This window comes from Trichosurus vulpecula, chromosome 4 (genome assembly GCF_011100635.1).
Source record: "Trichosurus vulpecula isolate mTriVul1 chromosome 4, mTriVul1.pri, whole genome shotgun sequence".
Classification (NCBI taxonomy): domain Eukaryota; kingdom Metazoa; phylum Chordata; class Mammalia; order Diprotodontia; family Phalangeridae; genus Trichosurus; species Trichosurus vulpecula.
The window spans coordinates 197721690-197744791 of NC_050576.1; the positions used below are offsets into that span (position 1 = coordinate 197721690).

The 23102-nt window shown below is 46.5% G+C and overlaps 1 protein-coding gene and 1 long non-coding RNA gene across 2 annotated transcripts; one reads left to right on the plus strand and one right to left on the minus strand.

Annotated features, from left to right (window-relative positions):
- Positions 1–1701: 1701 nt before the first annotated feature.
- Positions 1702–8492, minus strand: LOC118845613. Its single transcript, XR_005010127.1, has 3 exons — positions 8404–8492; positions 4731–4796; positions 1702–1930 (listed from the first exon to the last, which is right to left on the minus strand). It is a non-coding gene; the product is annotated as an uncharacterized LOC118845613 (long non-coding RNA).
- On the plus strand, positions 8468–21418 carry CYGB (cytoglobin). Its single transcript, XM_036753603.1, has 4 exons — positions 8468–8628; positions 14636–14867; positions 15671–15834; positions 19796–21418. The coding sequence occupies exons 1-4, from the start codon at positions 8486–8488 to the stop codon at positions 19827–19829; spliced, it is 573 nt and encodes a 190-aa protein (XP_036609498.1). The 5' UTR covers positions 8468–8485; the 3' UTR covers positions 19830–21418.
- The last annotated feature ends 1684 nt before the right edge of the window (positions 21419–23102 follow it).

The window sequence follows — 23102 nt, forward strand, 5'->3', positions numbered from 1 at the left end:
TGTCCTCCCAGCTGCCAGGGCCTAGGCAGTCTCCTAAACCCAGGCAACCAATCCCACCACCCTCCTCTTCCGTAGGAGTCCTCTCAGTGGTGGAGCAGGGAAGACCACTCCCCTAGAACTTGGCCTCATGATGCTGTCCCACAGGGAAACCATCCTTGTAGATCCATTACCTTTGGGTCCTGACCCAGCTCCATCCCAGGAGGTAATGACCAGAGGAGACTATAATGAAATGACAGGAACATGGTGAGGAAATCAAGCAAGAGAGATGAGATCACAGGACCCTGAGACCCAGCCAAGGAATGCTGCCCTTGTGCCAGAATGCTGTCATTAATGAGGGAGCTGCCACCCAAGAGGATGACAGGCTGACAGACAGAGGCAGGCAGCCATAAACAAGTCCTGAACTGAAGCAAAAAAAATGTTTTTCTTTTCAGCACCTTCAGAACTGATTTTCCAAATGCTACTGCTTCAATTATCTGCTAGTGTGAGGAGCCTTTCCCTAGGGATCTGCTTCTTTCTCCATCCCTCTGAAGCGGACTTCCTCTCCCTTTCTGCTCTGCCCTCCATCTGCTCTCCTTGTCCCTCCTGAGCTGGAGGGTTCTGCCTGGAGAAACTCTTCTGTCACTACCTCCATTTTTATGAACCACAAGGACAGCTGCAATGGGAAGAAAGGGTCCACAGGAGCCAAGTGCAAAGATGCATACACTCCTAACCCAGGCAGTGGCAGGGGTGGGGGAGGAAGGGAGGGAGAACGAGGGACAGGAATATATGCTGGCTTTCTTTTGAAGATTAATGGCCATGAGACAACCAGGAGCAGCCGCCAGGATGGCTCATGTCTGAATCTCTAAGCAGAAACAGAAATGTGCTTTTACCTTTGCACAGGGTCATGAAGGATTGGACAGAGAGAAAAACAGCAAAGCAGCTGGGGGCAGGGTGGGGGTGGAGTGGGGGTGCAGGGGGTAGCTGAAGTTATCGAGCAGTCAGAAAATTGTCCCTCAAAATATCCTTTCTCCCTTCCCATACTTGATATTTGGCCAATCGGAAGACATATGCATCAAAAACAAACAAGCAAAAAAAAAAAAAACCGCGACTACTTTTTGCCTTATCTCCCCAAATACATACATGTATATATGTACATACATACATACACGCCTTCCAGCATAAGTACAGACATATGTACTTCACAGCATATATTATGCTCCCAATATACATACACCTTTCATTATCCACTTCCTCTAATACACACACACTCACACACACCTTTCAGCATTCATACTCTTGGACAGAGTACATTCAAAAGAGGTATTTGTTAGCTGTCCTCTTTCAGTTTCGAGCAGACATGTCACAGATGCTATTGGCATTTCTTTCTCACAGATCATCTCAGAAAAACAGCCAGAGTCAGAGTGAGCTATGAGGACTGGAGAGAGGAAGATGCTGTCTGAAATGAGCAACAACCATGTTAAATTGTAATTAGCACTACTCTTGACAGAAAAATGAGATTTAATATTGCTCTCAAACAGACAAATAAATACTCTCAGCCAAACAAATTCCAGCTTTCCTTCACTCAGTAAACAGTTCTCATGTTGTTAAAGATCCCAAGGATGCTTGGATGCTCTGGGATCTCATCCCCCGCCCCCCCCCCTTCTGAGTCTGACAATAGCCCAAAGGGCTCTGGGTAACTCTGTCCGAACAGCCCTTCCCCACCAGGCTTTGTCAAATTGTCGACAGTTTCTGAGAAAAGGGGATAGGTTCTAGAGACTTGAGATTTTCAGCAGTTTGCCCAATTCCAACACCTGCCCTCATGAAAAACAGTCCATCTAAGGAGAAAAAATTAACAACACAAAGTATGCATCCATTGGTGCTCATTTTTATGGCCGACTACTTCTCCACCATGCAGCAGGCTTCTCAAGAAGAAGGAGGATCAGGACTTGAGCTGAAACGGAAAAGCAAAATAGAAATGTGTCCAAACTTATGACAGTGTTGTATTTCTGGATATATTCCTCAACTCTGACCCCCTCCCCATTCTAACAAATACCACTCCATACCCCTCAAAGCTGAGGTCCCTTGTCTCAAAATCTAGAGTCATGGTTGGATGCATTATTTATGTCTCTAGCTGTCTTGTGGAAGAGGCATTATACTGCCCTGGAGGGCAGAACTTGAATTAATGGGTCAGGAGTTGCAGAAAATAATATTTAGGCTCTATATATGTACAAACTTCCCAGTCATTAGAGTTATCTAAAAGGGACTCCAAAAAGTATAGGGAAGTAGTATAGTCTCCCTAACTAGATATCTTCAAGCAAAGTCTGAATGATAATTACTCAGGAATATTCTGGAACAAATTCTTGTTCAGCTCTGCATTGAACATACATGGTTTCTGAGATCCCTGGTAATTCTGAGATTCTGGAGTTTAAAAATATTTTCAAATAAACAACTGTCATCTGAAACCAAATCCTTGCCCTTATTTCCATATGCCTGCCCCCTCCATGATAACAACTATTTTGTCTTTTTTGACATCAGAACAATTTTCCGATAGATACCCTCCACCAATGAATCCCCTTTAGTAACAAAGAAAAGGTTCTGACACCTCCTCTGACAGTATATGTGATATTCCATACCTGTAATTCCCCACCTCTCACTGAGAGGAGAGAGGAATATTTCCTCCTCTTTTCTCTGGGACTAAGATCAGCCATTGCAATCGACCCAAATCTGAGTTTGACGGCATGCTAGTGTTGTTTTCATTTACTCCTTCATTTTTCATTTTTGTGTCCTTCACCCAGCCTGCCTAGTACAGCCTTGTGCACATAGTTTGTTGAATGGATGAATGGTTTTGTCCTCCTTTGAACTCTTATAACTTTGAACCATTTGACACTTTGAATCACTTTGGTGCTTTCTAACTAAAAGACCGAACCATTGGAGGGAAAATGATGAGCTGAGAAGTAGGGAAACAGTAGGCAAAAAAGAACAGATTTTCATGGCTTGCTGTGTTCACATAGTATAGATTAAGGACTGGAAGTCACCTCAAAGGTCATTTGACAGATGGGGAAACTGATTTGCCAGTAGTCACACAGATAATAAGCGGCAGAGCCAGTACTGAAACCTAGATTCTCTGACTACAAAGCAAGAACTCTCTTCTGGCATTTTCCCTCTTCTATGCCTGATGGATGGATATATTGCAGGCACATGCTTATACCAAGCTATTCATCAGTCTGACTCTGGAAAGAGGAGAGTTCTGGTTGTTCAGTCATGTTTGACTCTTCATGACCCCATTTGGGGTTTTCTTGGCAGAGATATTGGAGGGCTTTGCCATTTTCCTCTCCAGCCCATTTTACAGATGAGGAGTTAAAGCAAACAGGGTTAAGTGACTTGCCCAAGGTGACACAGTTGCTAAGAGTCAGAGGCCAGATCTGGACTCAGAAAGATGAATCTTCCTGACTCCAGGCCCAGCACTCTATCCACTGCACCACCAAGTGGCCCGATAAAAGCAGTAGCTACTACCTAAGTGCCTATTGATCACTCAAAGGAGAATTCTCAGAGAACAAATAAGGATTGTAGGATAATCCATTCTTTGTACATTGTACATAGTATGTGCTTGATAACTGCTGGTTAACTATCATTAGGGAAGGGAATGGTAGTGGGCCAAGGCTTTCCAAACTCTCTCAACTGATCTGGTATTATAATCATTATGTTCTAGGACCTGGGTTTGAGTCTTAGCTCTGCCAATTACTACCTATGCAACCTTGGCAAGTGACTTAACCTCTCTGGGTCTCAGTTTCCTAATCTGTAACATGACAAGAGAGAACTAGATGACCTATAAAGGTTCTTTCTAGTTTTAAACCTATGGTCCTGTGATTGTATGGCCTACTTTGGGAATATCTTCCCAATATCCACATACAGGGGGCATAGACAGAGAATGGCCTTGCACATAGTGAGTGATGAGTGAATTAATGAAAAGGCACTTATTAAGTCCTTATTATGTACAAAAGCACCTTGCTTTATGATCGAGCAATATGTATAGATTGATTAATTAATATCCATCCATGTGCATAGGAACCTTAAGACTAAAGGAACTATTTCACCATGCTTTGGAGGACAAGAGTCAGATCAGGGATAGAGAGGACACCAAGTTTTCAGAAATATTCAGTCCTCCATAGTACAAGTGGCCCCAGCCTAAGGAAGAGTTAACATCTGATGGCCACACGAGGTGGTGTCCTACCCACAGGGGCTGCCCAGCCAATGGGACTAAGTACTGATGATGTCATACTCCTCCAGCTCCTTCTATTGGGGACATGACATCGAATCCTACTGGAGAGTTCAGGCAAGAGAGAGCTACAAGCTGCTAGGATGGGGGGGGGGGCAGGAACGGGGAAGGAAAGGAGGCAAAGCTTTGGTCTCAGCTATTCTATACTATCACACTGGGCTTGGGCACAAGGGTTACTCCAGAAAAGACAAGGCAGGCATGATGGAAGATCTTTGGGGAGCCTTTTTCCAAAACAAGAAGGGAGTACAGGGAGGAAGGGAGGTGGAGCAAAGGGGAAGGAGGAGAAAAATGAAAAGCTTCTAGAATACAAATTTGAGCAAACAAACAGCCAGGACAGGCATCTGAGTGTATGTGAAACCAGAAGAAATATATAGTCTGCCTCCTTTTCCACAGATAGTTAAAGAAAATTTCTTTCACAGCCTACTTCTTGTTGAACACCTTACAAAGCCTTCCCACATCCCCACTTGAATCTCACCTGCTAGAGATCCTTTGTCCCTTGTCTAAGCTGCTGGCAGCTGTCTCCTCTGATCCATCCACCTTTCTGGGGTCAGCAGAGGGAGTGGGGGAATGGTAAGGTCACAAGAGGTAATGGGGACAAATCGGAGATCCCCTTCCCACCTCCTCCCTTCCACAAATCCATCCCCAGTGTATGGAATGGGGTCCTTAAATTCTCCCAGAAGCGATTCTCATCACCCTGTCTGATATGCTTATAGGGATTTGAGGGAGGAGCACAGTTACTTCGGAATGGAGAGAGGGAGAAGAGTGTTCCCCAAATACCCTCAATCTCCCTCCCAGGTTTCTAGCTAGTTCCCACCTGGCTTCAACTTCCACCCCCACCCCAGTCATTAGAAGGTACCCATTGCTTACGGATGGACCTGATTGCTGAAGTACCTCCGCCAGAGCATGACCAAAGTGCTGAGCAAAAGGAACGTGGTGCACATGCCTCTGCTGCCCCCATTCCCAGTCCAGAGTAAGGGTGGGAAGGGGCCCCACAGTGATGGAGCGTGTTGTCTCTTGCTAGTCTAGTAATGCTCTGTCTTGAGGCTCCCTTGGTTGTTCCCAGGGCCGGATTAGGAGGATAAGGCTGATTAGTTGTGTCAGCAAAATTGACCTTGGTGGGGCTGATTAATCTGGTTGAGGTATTTTGGGGAGGAGAGTGAAGGAAAGAATGGTAGTCCTTGGGGGGGGGGGACGACAATAAATGTCAAGTTCTTTAGCTGGCCTTACTCAATTGACCTAAACCTAAGACTCAGAGAGAGAGAGAGAGAGAGAGAGAGAGACAGAGGAAGAAATGGAAAGAGGAGGGGTCGAGGAATCAGCATGACCAATATCCTTTTCCTTCCTGAGTCCCCTCAACAGAAGGTACTTCCCAATACGAAAGCAGAAGCAGGAGGCAAGGGAGAGAGATCCAAATCCCAGGACTCTGAGGGAATAATAACTAGAGCTCTTAGAAAAGAACTCCAGCCTTAGAAAATGATGGAACTGGAAGGGACCTTGGAGCCCATCTGGTCCACCTTTTTCCTTTTTACAGATGAAGCTAAGGCTCAGAGAGATTATGTGAATTAGCAGCACATCCAGGATCTATACCCAGATCTCCTTGGGTCCAAGTCTGCAGTTTATTTCCACTATATCAAGCTACTTCTGTAGAGGCCCAAGCTTCAATTATTCTCTGACTCAGTTTATCTCTGTTTTCAGGAAGAGAGGAGCTAACTGGGACAGGAGACCTTTCTGAGACGGCAATTTGCTAATACTTAAGTATTCAGAAATTTCATCTAGCACCATGGAGAGAGGGGAAGGTCAGTGAAGTAAAGGAGAGAAAAAACAGAGGTCATGTCTTACTGACTTTTTTGTGCCTAGTACAGCATTATTTACCCAAGGTGCTTAATATGCTGGAGAGAGCCAGAGATGCAGAGACAGACAGACAGCTTTTGTAACTGTCTGAGCCAAATGGCTAGGATGGAAAGAGATTTTGAAGAGGACTGGAGGTAGCCAGGAAGAAGTGAGAACTGCGTATGTAGCCCCTTCCCAGACATTCAATATTGCTGCTACTTCTGGGGAAACATCACTTAGGAACTTAAAGGTGATTTGAAGGAAGGTCCTGAATTTGTGGTTTGAGCTGAGCCTCTGCCAAGTGGATGTTCAGACATCAGAAGACTCTGGAGATTCAGGGGGAACCATTTAGATCCTGTTAGGGAGTATAGGCCTGAAATCTGTCTCCTACAATATCTCTTCTGGAGCCTCTCTTCTGTTTGATCTTTAGGGTGATTTAGAACTGCAGCCCCAACTCCGGCCCAAGATCTTCCATGAACCCTTCCCAGACAGGAAAGTTAGCAGCAGAAGCAGAGAAGCAGAGAGAAACTTTGCAATTAGGCAGGGAGTTTAGGAGGCCCAGGTAGTTGGAAGAGATTGATATCAGAGAGCTAGACCTCCTCCCTCAAGGATCCTTTAGAAATAGTGGGGAGACCTGAGTCGTCTCCTAATTCTTCCCCCGGTTCCATTCAGGTTTCTCTGATCTTCCTAAACTATACACAATCTTTCCTTCCTAAAAGTCTCATTTCTCTGACCTCTCTACTTCTCTTGCGTATTTACGGTGTTCAAGTTTAAAATTATTTGTATTCTATCCCCTCAGTAGACTGCAAACTCCTTGAGATAAGGATTGTCTTTTGCCTCTTTTTTTATCCCTAATACCTGGCCTGTAGTGGGTGCTTCATAAGTTTACTAAATTAAATTGGGGGTAGAAACTCTGTATCTTCCCCCACACACACCATAAATGGCAATTAATGAATGTTTGTTGAATTGATTTGAATTGGATTGGATTGGAGGAAGATCGATCTCCTGGAGGTGCCATGGGGTCCTGATCTTGACGCTTTGATCCACTTGCGAATTTCTGGCCATTTCCTACCACGAAGACCCCCTCCTGCTGTTGCTGCCTCTCTCAACTTCCACAGGACTTTCCTCTGCCCCCGGCCCTAGTCCTACAGCTGGGCCTAAAGACAAGGCCTCATTCTTGGTGCCTTTCCACATTTCTGCTTTTTCCTTGTCTCCCCTAACCCAGCCTCCTAAAGAAACCCAGCAAGAAATTATCAGCATCACCCTGTGTATGCATTGGCTGAGGATTGCGGGGAGGTGGGAGGTTAAGGCAGGAGCAGGGGAGTTGTCCTCTGCTGCTGGGAGCCGAACCTTCTGTTCGCTCGAGTTTGGCCCCAGCTCCGACAGTCACAACCGAGCTACCCCCCGCACCCAAAGAGCAGCGAAGAAACTGAGAAAAGCCCTGAGTCATAAAAGCTGCTCAGCTTACTGAAGAAAGGGGGTCGGGGTGGGGGGAGAGTTCTAGCGGCCCGAGGTATCTTCCTGCTGGGAAGAAATTGGGGAGGAAGAAGAGGGAGCCCATCCAGCAGCGCAGACCGGTTGCAGGAGCGGACCCCGGGGCTGGTGCTGGCGCAGGAGGGGCTTTCAATCCTCCAAACCCTGGGCGGAGGCGAGAGCCGGAAAATGCCGGTGGTGAATGTTGGACTTTAAGTCAGTTCACCCGTGGTGCGAGGAACGCGCGCACGAACGCGCGAGGGCGTGCGCGCACACGGGTACACACACACACACACACATACACACACAGGCACGCGCGCGCGCACACACACACACATCCACACACACACACACACACACACACACACACATCCACACACACACCCCAATTCCTCCACGCAGCGAGACCCACGCGCACAGACACACATATGGACACACCGAGGCACGCGCGCTCTTGCACACACACATTGCCACTGACAAGCCACGCGGAGTGACACCCATCCTGAGTCGCCCAGACACACCAACGCACACCTACACAACACACGCACGCTCTGGGCCGAGAGGAGTGCTTAGAGGGCGGGAGTCAGATCTCCCACTCCTCAGCTCCAATCCCAGCCCGTTCACTTCTCCGGTTGGTGGTGCTGGAAATTTTTTCCCCCTCCAGCAGACCACATCCCCGCCCCCGAGGTCCCCCCACCCACCCTAGTCTCCCGCCCCCTGCTCCATATACATATACACGCACGCAGAGAGAGGGAGGGAGGGGAGAGAGAGAGGGAGAGAGAGAGAGAGAGAGAAGAGAGAGAGGGAGACTGACACTGTCCCTGCCACAGCCAGAGCGCACGCACCGCGGTTCCCCGGTGCCCCGGGGTCTCGGCGTCCATCTGGCTCTCTGCAGCGGTGCTGCCGCTTTCCTCAGCCCCACTGCTCATGGAGAAAGTGCCGGGCGAGATGGAGATTGAGCGGAGGGAGCGGAGCGAGGAGCTGTCCGAGACCGAGAGGAAGGCGGTTCAGGATACGTGGGCCCGGCTATATGCCAACTGCGAGGACGTAGGGGTGGCCATCCTGGTGAGGTGAGTGTCTTTCTGGGCCCTTGACCCAGCCCCGATAACGTCCCTGCCACTACCCTGACTCCTACCTGGAGCCCCAGGGAAAGGCATTTGGTGAGGAAGTAACAGTGGCTAGCTTCTAGCTCCAAGCATCCCAACGCAGTTTGAGGGAGGGGGTCGTGGCCTCCGGTGGGCTTGTAGGTGTAGAGGACTAAGCACCGGAGGTGAGCCACAGACTGTAGCGCATGGGATTTCCCTGAAATTGAGGGACAGCAAGGAAAGACACAAGAACGCTGTGGGGAAGGGGCCAGCTAGGCACACCATCCCTGCTGTTTCAGTACTCTCGTCACCCAGACCTTAGCAAGTGAACCCTCCATCGCAGAACAGTGTCCCCCCACCCCCACCTTACCCTCTTCCTTCCCCCAGTACCATAGTCAATATTCCAGCAAAGATTTAACAAGCCCTAATTTTGCCCCACCTCAAATGGGGACAAAGGCTGTGCTCTCCCCATTCTGGAAATGGGAAAACTGAGAATCACAGAGGGAAAGGAACCAAGGAGTTTACATCTCCAACCTGGTCAAAAACCACTTGATTGAAGTGAACAAAGATTAGGAGAATAGGTCAGAGGGCATATCCAGTTCTGATTACAGCCTAGCATCCCTGCCTAGTGACCCTGATTTCCTCCCTATATCCTTACATACACCCTATTCCAAAGTCTTCTCTGTCTCTTCCCCTTCTCGGGCCTCTTAATCTGAGTTCTAACATCCCTATACCAAATGGACAGAACCAAGAGCTGAAAAAGCTCTCCCTTCTGATGGATCTGCTTTCATCCCCAAGACAAGAACCCCTGAACACATGAAGTCACCTTCCCTCCAAGGATACAGTTACAGTCAGGTTTTCCAGAGTAGGGAAGGAGCTTCAGGAGGAAATTCCCTATCTTTCTTCTCCTTTCTGCCCTCAAAAGAAAGGAAGGAAGGAAGGGAGGGAGGAAAAAAGGGAGGGAGGGAGGGAGGGAAAAAGAAGAGAGAGAGAGAGAGAGAGAGAGAGGAAGGAAGGAAGGAAGAAAAGAAGGAAGGAAGCTACTGTCCAGAAGGGCCCCACCCTGCACCCTTCGGGCTGGGGTCTCTTATCTAGTTATACACCCACACACCTACCCAAGTGGTGTTGTTACTCTCAGACATAGATATAGTATTGCTCTTAACTACCTAGGGTCTCCAAGACCCACACATGAGGCAATCCAACACATATAGGCAGTTGCCTGGTACAGACTCAGCTATTAAGCAAGATGCCCTGAATCTAACTTAGATTTCTGGGTAAAAGGGAAAAAAAACTCTCCTGATAAAATTAGAGGAGGTCTCCTGAGGAAGGAAAAAGTGTGGAGGGAACTCTAAGCCCAGACCACAGAACAAATTCAGGCATAGTGAACCCATAGACTTTCACAGAAACAGATATGCATGTGCCTGGACCCACATAAATAGGCTATCAATCTATACAATGTATTCATAATGCCCTAGATTGTACATCCATAACCTTGTTCTTACCCACATGTGCACATACTTGCACCTGAGCCCACAATTTGGCAACAGGCGATTGAAGCTAATGGGAGGGCAAGAGTTTGGGGTATCAGCCATCCCATAAAAGAGGAGACTGAATCAACCAAAATGGGAGAAGAGAGAGCAGTGAAGAGGGAGAAAGGATGAAGCCAAATCCTGAGGACAATAACATGTCAAGGCATCTGGAGACTCAAAAGATAAAAACAAACAAACAACCCCCCCCACCAATTCTTTCCTACCTTATCTTTAGTTCCCATTCCTATGGTACTTAATCCCCACTCAACAGTGACAGTTGCATAGATAATGAAGGCAGTAATTGGGCAGCTGGGTAGCATAATGGCTAGAGCCTGGGCCTAGAGTCAGGACGACCTGAGTTCAAATTTGGCCTCAGACACCTGCTAGCTGTGTGATCCTGGGCAAGTCACTTAACCTTTGTTGGCCTCAGGTTCTTCAACTGTAGGATAGGAATAATGGCAGGACCCATCTCCCAGGGTTGTTTTAAGAATCAAATAAGGTACTATTATTTATAAAATCCTTAGCACAGTGCCTGACACATAGTAGGTGCTTAATAAATGCATATTTCCATCTTTCCTTTCCTTCTCCCAACAAAAGTATTTCTTAGATAACTAGATGTTGTGAGAGATCTAGTTGTTCTAGGGGATTCAGTTCAATTGGATAGGTCTCCGGTACTGGTCTGGGTACGTGGGATAATAGCCTGGATTGATGCTCATAGCTCTACAGTGAGAGTCCTTGATTCATTTTGGTGTCAGCCATATCCTTGATATGGGGCTCCACAGAAGAGAGAGGCCCTTTTGCTCTAAGGAATGGGGGAGAACAGATCATAAAAGGTAACACACAGCTAATAGTTAACACCTACATAGTGGCATGTTATCTCATTTGAAACTCATAACTATCCTGTTCAGTAAATGCTATTATCATCCCAAAACTTGGGCCAACAGAGAAATGATTTACCTAGGGTTACACAACTACTAAACATCCAAGGCAGGATTTGAATTCAGGGCTTCCTGACTCTAAGTCCAGAATTCTAGCCACCATACCATCTAGTTGGCTACAAAGTTAGTTATTCCACAGGGCAAAACCTAGAGAAGTCCAGACTTCTGGAGAGCTGTGCCAAGGGGAAACCAAGCAGTCCCAGAACCAGGGAGGAATTGGATGAATTACAAATTTCTTTGACCCAGTCTTCTGTTTTATTGCCTCATCTCCCCTATTTCCCAACCAGCTATTCTATTCCTTGGCTTCGCAATCTCTGATCCATTTGTTTAAGTTGGATATGTCAGAAGTTGAGTCATCTGGGACCTGACCACTGACTAGGGGCAAGATCTATCTCACATCTCTTAAAACTCTCTAAGTCACCCAGCACCTCTATTTTTCTACCTATCTCAGGCATAACCCTAAAAGGTTGGGGTCATGAATGTAACTCCTTGGAGCTCTTGGGAGCTACTGCTCCTCAGTTGGAGAAAGTGCAAAGACAGAAGTCCCTTCTGCTTTCTGTACACACCACCCTCTGATGCTTTCCCAGCCAGTGACTCCTGAGTCAAAGAGGGGCATTAACTCTTCTCTGAACCCTCAGCTTTTCACTATAGTCTGTCATGGGTTAGGATGGACAGGGAGAGAACAAGAGTTCTTCATCCTCACAACCGAGAGGGTTATGGGTGAAGAATCATACGTTGGGGCTGTTTTCCCCCACTGATTCTGGGTTCTACACACTCTACAGGCAAAGCATCGAGGGAACACCCAGTGCTATTCAGAGGCTCCCCTCTGGGTTGTAACTCTGACACCTTCCCCCTCACACTCAGAGAAACCTATTTTGGGCTCTCTTGGGAGGCCCAGCTGTCTCAGGGAGATGACAGCTACAGTGGACCTATTTGTGCTAGCTTTTTCTCCTCACAAGGGTGAGGGGACGAGAGTAGTTGGGGAGGGGGGACACTTGGGAGAACTCTGGAAGCTGGGACAGAAGTGTGTTTGGCCAGGCTAGTCTCCCTTAAGGACAAAGAAGCAGGCAGGTCCTTGGGACACTGTTAGCCAGGGCCTAGTTATGATATAGGAATTTTTTAAAGGCAATATATGATTTAAAAAAATAAAACTGAGACCCTATCATTAGCCCAAATGAAGATTCTGTTGATGTATTCAAGGCATTTTCATATCTCCTTCTTACTTGTCCTCACTACGTACCTTTGACATGGGGAATATTCTTCACTTTTAAAGGTACAAAAAGCAATTGGAAAAGAAATTTTTGAATCAATTTGTCCAGAGTCAGCAGCAAAGATGGGCTCTTCTGCATCCTAAGTCACTGACCAAATCATGCTTCTTCCCCACCCCCTTACCCATCCAAAAAACAACAAGTCTGATTTGACCTGTGGGCCCAAAGCTGTTCTGGTATATTGTCTGCTTTCTTTGGTCCCAAGTCATATTCGTACTCATTCTTTGCTATCTTTGATCATTGTTTGTTATTATGAACGCATCCTCTCTCTCCAGTTAGACTGAGTTGTTTGAGAGCAGGTTCAGTGTTTGTTGATGACATTAATTCAAGGTGTTTACTAGAAATTTGACATATTTTGTATTTCATTTTCTGTTTCCATGTTGTTTCCCATTCCTATGCCCCTCCTCCCCCAACAGACAGGGAGGTCCCAGATGTAGAATTATTTCCACAAAGCAGGTCCACAAGGCAGCAGGAAAAGGCTTTATATGCATTCCCAGTTTTATTCCCTACTAATAATGAGAAAGGTTAAACTATATTATCACTTAATTAACTAAAGCCTAAGTTAACAAAATTAGTCTTTGTATACTAGCTAAAATTTCTAGAGGCTTAATTTAATAAATGCTTCTATCTCTTGCCCTGGTAAGGAGTGCAACTCATTTATGCCTTCTCCCTCTATTTATCACATAATTTGCAACAGATATTCATTGAAGGCTCATACTAGGAATTCATTACGTATTTATTAAACACCGTCTATGTGCCAGACACTGGACTATGCCCTGGACGTAAAAAGAATGAAACAAAATGGTCCAGGCCCTCAATAAACTTACTTTCTTTTGAAGAGGGGAAGTGGGAAGGAAGTAACATGTAAATAAAAAATTAAATACAAAAGATGTAAAGAGTTGACACAAAGTAATTTCTAGCAAATAGCTGGAATTTGTATCATTGTAACAAACATTTACAATCATCCTGTGGAGAGGGCTCTCTGTGCTAGATCCTGGAGGTACCAAGAAACCTGCTCTCAAAGAACTTAGAATCTAATTAGGGAGAAAGGACACATTAATGGTAAGAAACAATACAATGTAGCAAATGGTAACTACCATATAAGTGGGACAGATAGATAACTACCACAGGCTTCCAGGGAAAGAAGATTCTTGTGTGCATTTGGAGAAGGCTTCATGTCAGAGGGCATTGAAGGGCAAAACAAGGGGAGAGGAGGGACAAAGGCATTTCAGGCAAAGGGAAATTCAAAGAGGCAGGCATGTGATGTATTCAGTTTGAGATTAATAAGCAGACCAATTTGATTTGAGTGGGAAGGCTTGAGGAAGGGGAGGGAAGGTTGTAGGGTAAGTAGAGGCAAGACTGTAGAAGGCCTTGAGTGTCAAGCTAATACATTTGTACAATGTCCTATAGGCAGCAATGGAAGGCATTCAAATTTTTTTGAACTGGGTATAGTGCATAGAAAGTGGGTGTTCTAGGAAAATTAAAAGATATAGGATGTATTCGAAAGGGCTGAGACTGGGAGCAAGAATATGCCTGCCCATTAGGGAATTTCCAATTTTGTGATAATATATAATAATATATTGACAATAATCAAGGTAAATCAACCAATCAACTAATTACTATTATGGACTTGATATCAGTTGTGAAGAATGGATCAGATAGAAGAAGAGGAAAGGCATGGGGGGATAGGGAGTTAGAAAATCAACTTGAGGAACAGTGGGAAGGCAGGAATGGACATGGAACGGAACTGGCTAAAGTTAAACATACATGTTTTCGGAATAATTCAATGGAACACTCTGCTAGGCATTAGGTTAAACAAAAAAGTTCAGATAAGAATTAAGGTCCTTGCCATCATGGAGTTTATAATTTAGTTGGAAGAGGATAACATTCCCTATATAAAATAGGAAGATTATGGGGGACCTTGAAGAGGGGTTCTTCTCTTGAAGAATTCAAATGATTTCCCCCTTGTGACAGTGAGAAGAAGGCAATCAGATAATAAGTATTTACCTACTCTGTACCAGGTACTGTTCCGGGTGCTGGGAATGGGAGTCCTAAGAATGAAAGGATCCCTTCTTGCAATCAGCAGACAGGAACTATTCTCTCCTCAAAAGGAATATTCTTTACCCTCTCCCATCCCCCCTTAAGGGTCAGTTAAAGGAGCTACTGAATGTGGTGCCTTGGGGCAAGTGCCATGATACCTGAACTGAACCCACTCTCTTACTCCCACTGACTCCTGCTACCTCTCTCCCCTCTCTAGGTTCTTTGTGAACTTTCCCTCTGCCAAACAGTATTTCAGTCAGTTCCAGCACCTGGAAGAGCCACTGGAGATGGAGCGAAGCCCCCAGTTGCGCAAGCATGCCTGTCGGGTCATGGGTGCCCTCAACACTGTGGTGGAAAATCTTCATGACCCTGACAAGGTGTCTTCTGTGTTGGCACTGGTGGGCAAAGCCCATGCTCTAAAGCACAAGGTGGAGCCTGTCTACTTCAAGGTATGTTTCAACCTTCAGATAAGCACAAGGAAGCTATTGCTACCCAAAGGCTCCTAGAGTCACCTGGAGCCAGCTAGTTGTGCCCAGGCTCCTGCAAACCAGAGCTACCTAGCAGCTTCTCTACACCTATGGAAGAGTCTGGGGTGGGGGCGGGGCATTGAGGGGAGAAGTTACCACCATCCTGGCCTTTCCACCCCTCCCCGTTCATAGCTATGCAATTCACTGAGCTGCTGGGAATCTGTAACTACTAATCCTTGGGTGGAGACAGTTCATCAGACATTAGGAGAGATGGCGCAAGCCAGCTCTGGACCAGGAAGGGTCACTGGGAAAAACAAAGTGTACTGGGATTGAAGGCCAGAACTTCTTCATCCCATTCCCGCAGGGTGGAAGACTCACTGTCTTCCCAGAATCATGTAATCATAGACTACTAGAGCTGGGAAAGACCTTGGAGACCCATCTAACTCAAGTCCTTCATTTTTTAGATGGGAGAAATGAGACTCAAAGAAGTTGTTACTTTCCTAGAGTCATACAGATAATAAAAGTTGGGACTCAAGTACAGGTCTTCTGGCTCAAAGACCATATTTTCCTGTATATCACTCTGCTTCCCATACTACTTTGAGTTTCCCTGAGCATGATGTTTGATTGTGTCTTTACCCTGGAGTTGTAAAAGAATTCTGTTAGCTAAGGTGCTTAGAGCTGTGTTCATTGTGGGATAGAAGAGGCTGCTATGTACTGAAGGGATGAAGGGAGGCATGGAGTAGCAAGACAACTGTTCACTTCTACTCTTCTTCCTTAATCCCCAGATCCTCTCTGGAGTCATTCTGGAGGTGATCGCTGAGGAGTTTGCTAATGACTTCCCATCAGAGACACAGAGAGCCTGGTCCAAGTTGCGTAGCCTCATCTACAGCCACGTGACCGCTGCCTACAAGGAAGTGGGCTGGGTGCAACAGCTCCCCACCACCAACATGTGAGCAGGCAGGCAAGAGTGTGGGCAGAGTAACCTCCACCATCACATACATACACACATATGTGACTCACACATGCACACACGTGTTCTTTATCTTCTACTGACTCTAGGTCTCTCCAGGTTCCAGGTTTCCCCCAGCTTTGGAAGAAAGGCATGGGGAGAGTTAAGGAACTGTTTTCAGGACAGCAGGGCTGGGAATTTGGTCAGGTTAGTAGGAGAAAAGGGAGACCTGGGATCTTGTTTTTCCCTATTTTGTAAACCTAATTCAACTAGCCCCTGTTTCCCAGGCTTTTCCCCTTACACTGGGCCTCCAGTGAGGCCCCAGTACAGTGCCCCTCAGAGAGATCTTGGGGCTAGTGACTCCTTTCCCAAAGGAGTAGAACTTTCCTGAGGCTATGGACAGCCAAAGGACAGAGACGCCTCTTTGAATCCCAGCAGGAAGGGAGCTCATCAGAACTGGAGCCAGTTCAGACCAAGCCAGCAAAGGCTGCTTCCTCCCCAAACACAAATCACATGGGGATGTTTTTTGATTCAGTACTCCCAACTTCGGCTTTGACGTGGGCTGAAGCCAGTAGAATCATGTGGAGACCACACAGGCACATACACAAGCACACGTATATGTATATGTGCATGTTTTCCCAGCTTATACATACACACACATACAATTTGCCACCATATACTAACAGGCAGGTTATGGGAAAGCCACTCATTCCTGAGGTTAAAGTCCTTATGGTCAGAGTAGGTAGTTGGCCTACTGTGAGAATGTCTCTGTGGCTAGCTTGAGAAGGATAGCCAGGCTCCTTTCTAGAGCTAGCCCATAGTGACTCTAAGGAGGAGGGGGGAGAAAAGGAAGGGAAGGCAAGGCAAGGGAAGGGAAGGCAAGGGAAGGCAAGGGAAGGGAAGGGAAGGCAAGGGAAGGGAAGGGAAGGGAAGGGAAGGAAAGGGAAGGGAAGGGAAGGGAAGGCAAGAGAAGGGAAGGGAAGGCAAGGGAAGGGAAGGGAAGGGAAGGGAAGGGAAGGGAAGGCAAGAGAAGGGAAGGCAAGGGAAGGGAAGGGAAGGCAAGGGAAGGCAAGGGAAGGGAAGGCGAGGGAAGGCAAGGGAAGGGAAGGCAAGGGAAGGGAAGGGAAGGGAAGGGAAGGGAAGGCAAGGGAAGGGAAGGGAAGGGAAGGGAAGGGAAGGGAAGGGAAGGGAAGGGAAGGGAAGGGAAGGGAAGGCAAGGCAAGGGAAGGGAAGGGAAGGGAAGGCAAGGCAAGGGAAGGGAAGGGAAGGGAAGGCAAGAGAAGGGAAGGCAAGGGAAGGGAAGGCAAGGCAAGGGAAGGGAAGGGAAGGGAAGGGAAGGCAAGGGAAGGGAAGGGAAGGGAAGGGAAGGCAAGGGAAGGGAAGGCAAGGGAAGGCAAGGGAAGGCAAGGGAAGGCAAGGGAAGGCAAGGGAAGGGAAGGGAAGGCAAGGAAAGGGAAGGCAAGAGAAGGGAAGGGAAGGCAAGGGAAGGGAAGAGCAAGGAGGTGGCCTGCATAGAGAGCTTAGAGACATAGAGGGTGAGAGCAACCTGACCTGCACAGGCCCCAGTGAGAAGGCTGATCCTGGGAGCTGAGGGGAGTGGAGAAAGAATGAACAGGAGAAAGTAGAGGCAGGGAAAGATCTAGCCTGGGGTCAGCCAACAACTCAAGATATACATTTTGGGGAAACATTCCCAGGAGTTTCCCATGGAAAACCCAGCTTCTCCTCCCCCTGCTTTCCACCATTGTGGGGAGCCTGCTAGACTCCTACTCCATAAGTTTCCTCCCCGACATTGCTCCCAGGGAGGTCCCTGGAGTCCAAATACAGAGTCCAAGCCTTCTAACCCCCATCTCCCAGGCTTCCTGTCTCTGACTGAATGAGAGGCTCCAGTGAATTTTTCTTTCTACTCCCTCCCCCCCACCCCTTCTTCCTGACACCATTCCTGGAGTGGAATCTGCTGGAACCTGGACTCAGTCATAGCAAAGCAGACTGCAAATTGCAGATGTGCACATCTGGCCCTTGTCCCTGTCTGTCAGCCTCTGGGGATAAATGGGAAAACAAGAAGGATATTTTTACCTGCTTGGGGAAGAAAAGGGACTGCCCTGAGGCAAGGATAGTTGCAGTGGCCTGAGGAAGAGGAAAAGATTGAAGACCCTCCAAAAAGGTTATTTGCAGCAGATAGGGACTTGCCCTCCAGTTGACTCTAACCTCATGCTGGATCTCCAGGCAGCAGAGAGTTTGTTTACAGCTAGGATATGAGACTTCCTGCTTCCAGAAAAAAAGGCTTTTACAGGAGCCTGGAGAGAGCTTTTGGACACTACAGCCAGATCTGGCTAAACAGTCTGTTGTGCAGTACCAGTGAATCAGAAACATATGGAGGACATTTTCCTAACACCCTGTGTCCTCCCCTCCCTTCACCCCAGCCACCCCAAGGGACTCCTGTTTTGCCAAACCCCAAACAATCTAAGAAATATTTTGGAAAGCTAAAATCCTCCTTCCCTCCACCCCCACCACCCCCATTTCTACTTCTAAACAAGGGAGAAAGGAAGTAGGTGTGAATTGTCTAGAGGGACTCTTTCCCACAACTGCTCCCCATCCTAGCCACCCCAAGGTTCCCTCTCTCATCTCAAACCTGAACACATCAGCTATGTGGATAAGAGGATTTCAGGAAGCCAGACAGTTCCTTCATTTCTCTGCATGCTTTTTCTCACTCCTAGTCTCCTTAACTAAACTATCTGGGCTGGGAGAGTCAAGGGTTAACTCCTAGGTCATGACCTCCTGGATCTAACCTGTCATACATCCCCTAACTCTTGGAAGATGGTGTGTATGTTGACAGGCTAGGTCCCCAGACTCCTACAGAATCTTAAGTCTGATCTGAAGTTTTTAAAATGTTGGGATGGGGCTTGGGAGCCAGGGAACTAAAGGACAGACATCAGAGGGTATCAGAGTACTTTTCCCATCTTCTGTCAGAAAAGAAGCTAGGTTAGACACCAGTTTTTCTTGACTGGTCTGTAGTCCTGGTAATCAGTCAATCACTAAGCATTTTTAAGTGCCTACTATATGCCACACACCGTGCTAAGCTCTAGGGATGCAAAAAGAGGCCAGACTGTCTCAGCAGCTGCCCTCAAGGAACTTACAATCGTCATACAACATGCAAGCAAATCTATACAAAGCAAGCTATATACAGGATAAATCAGAAATAATTAACAGAGGGAAGGCAATAGAATTAAGAGGGTTTGGGGAAGACTTCCTGTAGAAGGTGGGACTGTAGTTGAGACTTAAAAGGAAGCCAGGGAGGTCAGTGGTAACAGCCGAGGAGAGAGAACATTCTAGGCATGAGGGGCAGCCTGAGGCAATGTCTGGAGTCAAACAATGATGTCTCCTGTTCGTAGGACAGCCAATCCATATATTAGGTGGTTAAATATGTGATTGAAGGGCATTGAGGTGGCCCAGTGGATAGAGCACTGCCCTGGAGTCAGGAGGACCTGAGTCTGGCCTCAGGCAATTACTAGTTGTATGACCCTGGGCAAGTCACTTAACCCCAATTGCAAGAAGTAGAAGAAGAAGAAGAAGAGAAGAAGAAGAAGAAAGAGGAGGAGAAGGAGGAGGAAGGGAGAAGAAAATTAATTGAGGGATGAGTAAATAAATAAATGACTAAATAAATAAATAAGTGGGTGAGACATATATATGTACACACACACACACACACACACACACACACACACATATATATCCACTGGTATTATGTGGGTATTGGGCCTGTAGATGTATTGAAGTGTAGATGCCCCTATAAACATATATACATAGAGAATGGACAAATGAAAAAGTAGAAGTAGGTCTTTATAAGGGGAGTGTGTGTGTCTGTGTTTTCATGTACATACAGGTCTCCTCTCATAAGCTTCAAGGCCCAGATTCCTGGACCTCTCTAACCTTGGCATCTCTCTGTCTCTTATCTTATCTACAGTCCACCGGCCACGCTGCCCTCGTCTAGGTCCTAGTGCCCCACTCCCTCCTTTCCCACTCCCTGGCAGCACCTTGAGCAGAAGGCCAAGCTCCAAAGACCAACTTGTCCCTTCGTACCCGGGTGCTGAGGAAGCTGGAAGAATGGCAATCATCTCCAGAGAGTAAGGCTACCACTCTGGCTACCCTCTCGAGCTGCTGGGAGGTGGCCCTGGCCATCTGGATGCTGAGTGCAGCTCTGGGGCCCACCTGGTGGGGGCTGTTGGGGAGAGTGGTAGGGGACCTCCCTACAGAGCTGGGCCCACTATTTGTAGCTTTTCTATCCTCTGTTAGAGAGAGACCAGGCTGAGGGGCTGGCGGACAGGCAGGGCAGGGTTTGTAACTCTCTCCAAGAATAAACGAGCCACTGTTTCTATCTGCCTGACCAGCATGTAGGTCTCAACGTGACATATCTATAGTATCATACACGCACATCTACCGCATATAAAAATATATTATACATACAGTATATATATACATTATATATATATTTATATATAACCTGTACCTGCAGCTGCAGGCCCTTGGGCCTAGGGGCACATACTAAAGCCTCTGTTTCTTTTTTTTTTTCTGTTCATATATGTGTTCTGAGGGGAGAGGTTTGTGGCTAGGCTCAGGGGAGGAAGATAGCTATGGAGAAAGGTTCCATGGAAGTAGGGAACCTAAGTTAGCTTGGAAGAGCACATGAGGCTCATTATCCTTGGGAAGGTAAGATGAGCTCAAACCCATTTCAAAGATGGAGAAAGTGAAGTAAGAAGCAGTCCCTTCTTCAGGATGAGGGCAAGGAGAGATGACAGCTTGTCCTGAACTTGGTCCCTGCCTCCTCCCTTTGCACCTTCATACATAAACACAATTCTTCTACAAGGGCTTGGCAACTCATGAACTTTCCTTTCTAGTCAAGTTGAGTTAATGGTTTTGCTTATGGTGAGTGTTGAGAGGCTCAGGACAGGTGCGGACCAGAAATATGGGACTACCTGGTTATGCTAGACTGCCCTAGGGGTACAGTGAGCCCTGGGAATTTAATTACCCAAGTATGGCATTTGGGCAAAACCCCAAATATCTATCCCAGCCTACCTCCCATCTCCAACAAAATGAAACCACGGTTAAGGTACATTTGAAGGTTATCTCAAGGGGGCTAGTCATCACTATGACAACAGACCCAGCAGCCTCAATACCCAGCTCCCATGAAAGAAGAACATGGGAACGTCTGAGATGGATGGATTTCCTTCCATTTATGTTCTTAGAACTTTCCTTTAGATCTGAAGTTCAGCCAAGGAGGAGAGAAGAAGCTTGAGTGACCCCCTCTCCCCACACACCCCTTGTGATGAGGTGATCCAACATCCATTCCTGGTCTAAGGTTCTATGACTCTGTCTGTCTTCCTAGGCTAGCCTTGTCTTGGGATCCCTGTGTTTCCCCCCGGTAATTTGTATCTCCCATATCATCCCCGAAGGAAACCTTGCGACTGTGGCTGCTATACCTGTGTCCCAGCCTCCTGTGATCACTCCTGTAACTGCCTGTCCTTTTGTAGGTTTCTGATGTTTGTAACCAGACCCAACTGTATCATTAAACAGAGATGTTCTTGCTGACCCTTTGCGTGTCTTATGGTCATTTTTCTCCAGCTTCTACTGGTCTCTGGCCTTCCCCCCATCAGCTCCACACCCCACTTCCAACCACAGAATATTGTATCACTTTCCCCAGCTCCAGACAATCTTGGACCTCTTTCCGCAATCCACAGGCAAAAGTCGTAAATTTCACATCACACCCATACACATGCGCACTGCTGCATACCACACCCCCAAGCATGCACGCATTCTAAGAGCAAGGGTTCTTAACTTTTTTATATGTGTACATTAGACCTCTTTGGCAGTTTGGCAAAGCCTACGGACCCCCTCTCAGATTATTATTTTTTAAGATAATTGAATAATAAGTTTCAATTAGAAGTTAGTGAAAAATCAATGTGTATTTTTTTCCATCCCAAAATATAAATTCCATGAAATCTGACCAAGGAGGGCCAAGGAGTCCATATGCCCTAGGTTAAGAACCTGGCCCAAAATTAGAGCTACTTGGACTGAAAAAGGATGTAGTATCTTGGAGTCTGTCATGTATCCCTGCAGAATTCAATACGTATTAGTTAAGTGCTTACTATGTGTAAGGACAAAAAAATACAGTCCCTGAATTCAAGGAGCTTCCATTCTACTGGAGAGGATGCTTGGAAAGTCTGTAATGTCCTCAGATAAGTTGATACAGAGTAATTCAAGGAAAGACAGAGAACTAACTACTGGGGTATGGGTAGGGTCAAGAAAGACTTCATAGGAGGTGGTGTCAGAATTGAGCCTTTAAGGAAGATAAGAACATGAAGTATGGCTTGTACAAATGCAGAAGGCTAGAAATGGAAAGCGGATTCAGAGAACAGCTAGTAGTCCAGTTGGGCTGGAATGTCTGGAGTCTGAAAGATAACGCTAATCCATGGAGTCATGGAGAGGTAATTTTTGATCCTAGGAGTTTGCATCAGTCACCTGATATGGTGGGAATGATTCAGCCTCATCACAAAGGTGGAAGAAAGAGGTGGAATACCATGCAACAACAAATGCTTATTATACATTTACTTCCCCTGCTAGGAGAAATGCCCAGTTCTTTCCCTAAAGAAGCTTACAGGTCTATAAGAGAAAAGAGGAAAGAGATTCCTGTTTGTATCTGGTTCCCTGATTGCAGTGGAGAATTGGTGTTTGGCACCCTAAACCATAGTACAAGGTGTGTCAGCAAGAGGAAAGTAGAGACAAATGAAATAAATTCTCCTCTGTCTCAAATCCCTCTACATTTGTCTTGAACCGCTTGACCCCATACCCCTGCCTTCACTTCTCCAAATCCCCTAATAAAAACCCCTCACGAATCACAATCACAACTCCAAAATGAAAAAGGTAACCAAAGGGTCAGTTTCCAAAGTTTTGTGGGAATCTTTTCACCTAATGCAGGCATATCAGGGTATTTACATGAGCTTTAGACTGATTTCCCCATGAACAAAGAAATTCTGAACCTTTCTTGGGCATAATAGGAATTGTTCTAGAGCAGGAGTTCTCAATCTGAAGTCTACAGGCCCCAAAGGGGCCCATGGGTAAATTTCACAGGATCTGCGAACTTGGATGGGAAAAAAACTATACTTTTTAATTTTCACTAACCTGTAATTGAAACTTAGCATTTCCTTCAATTATTTACAAATATTATTCTAAGAAGGGGTCCATAGTTTTCATAAGACTGCCAAAGGGGATCCAGC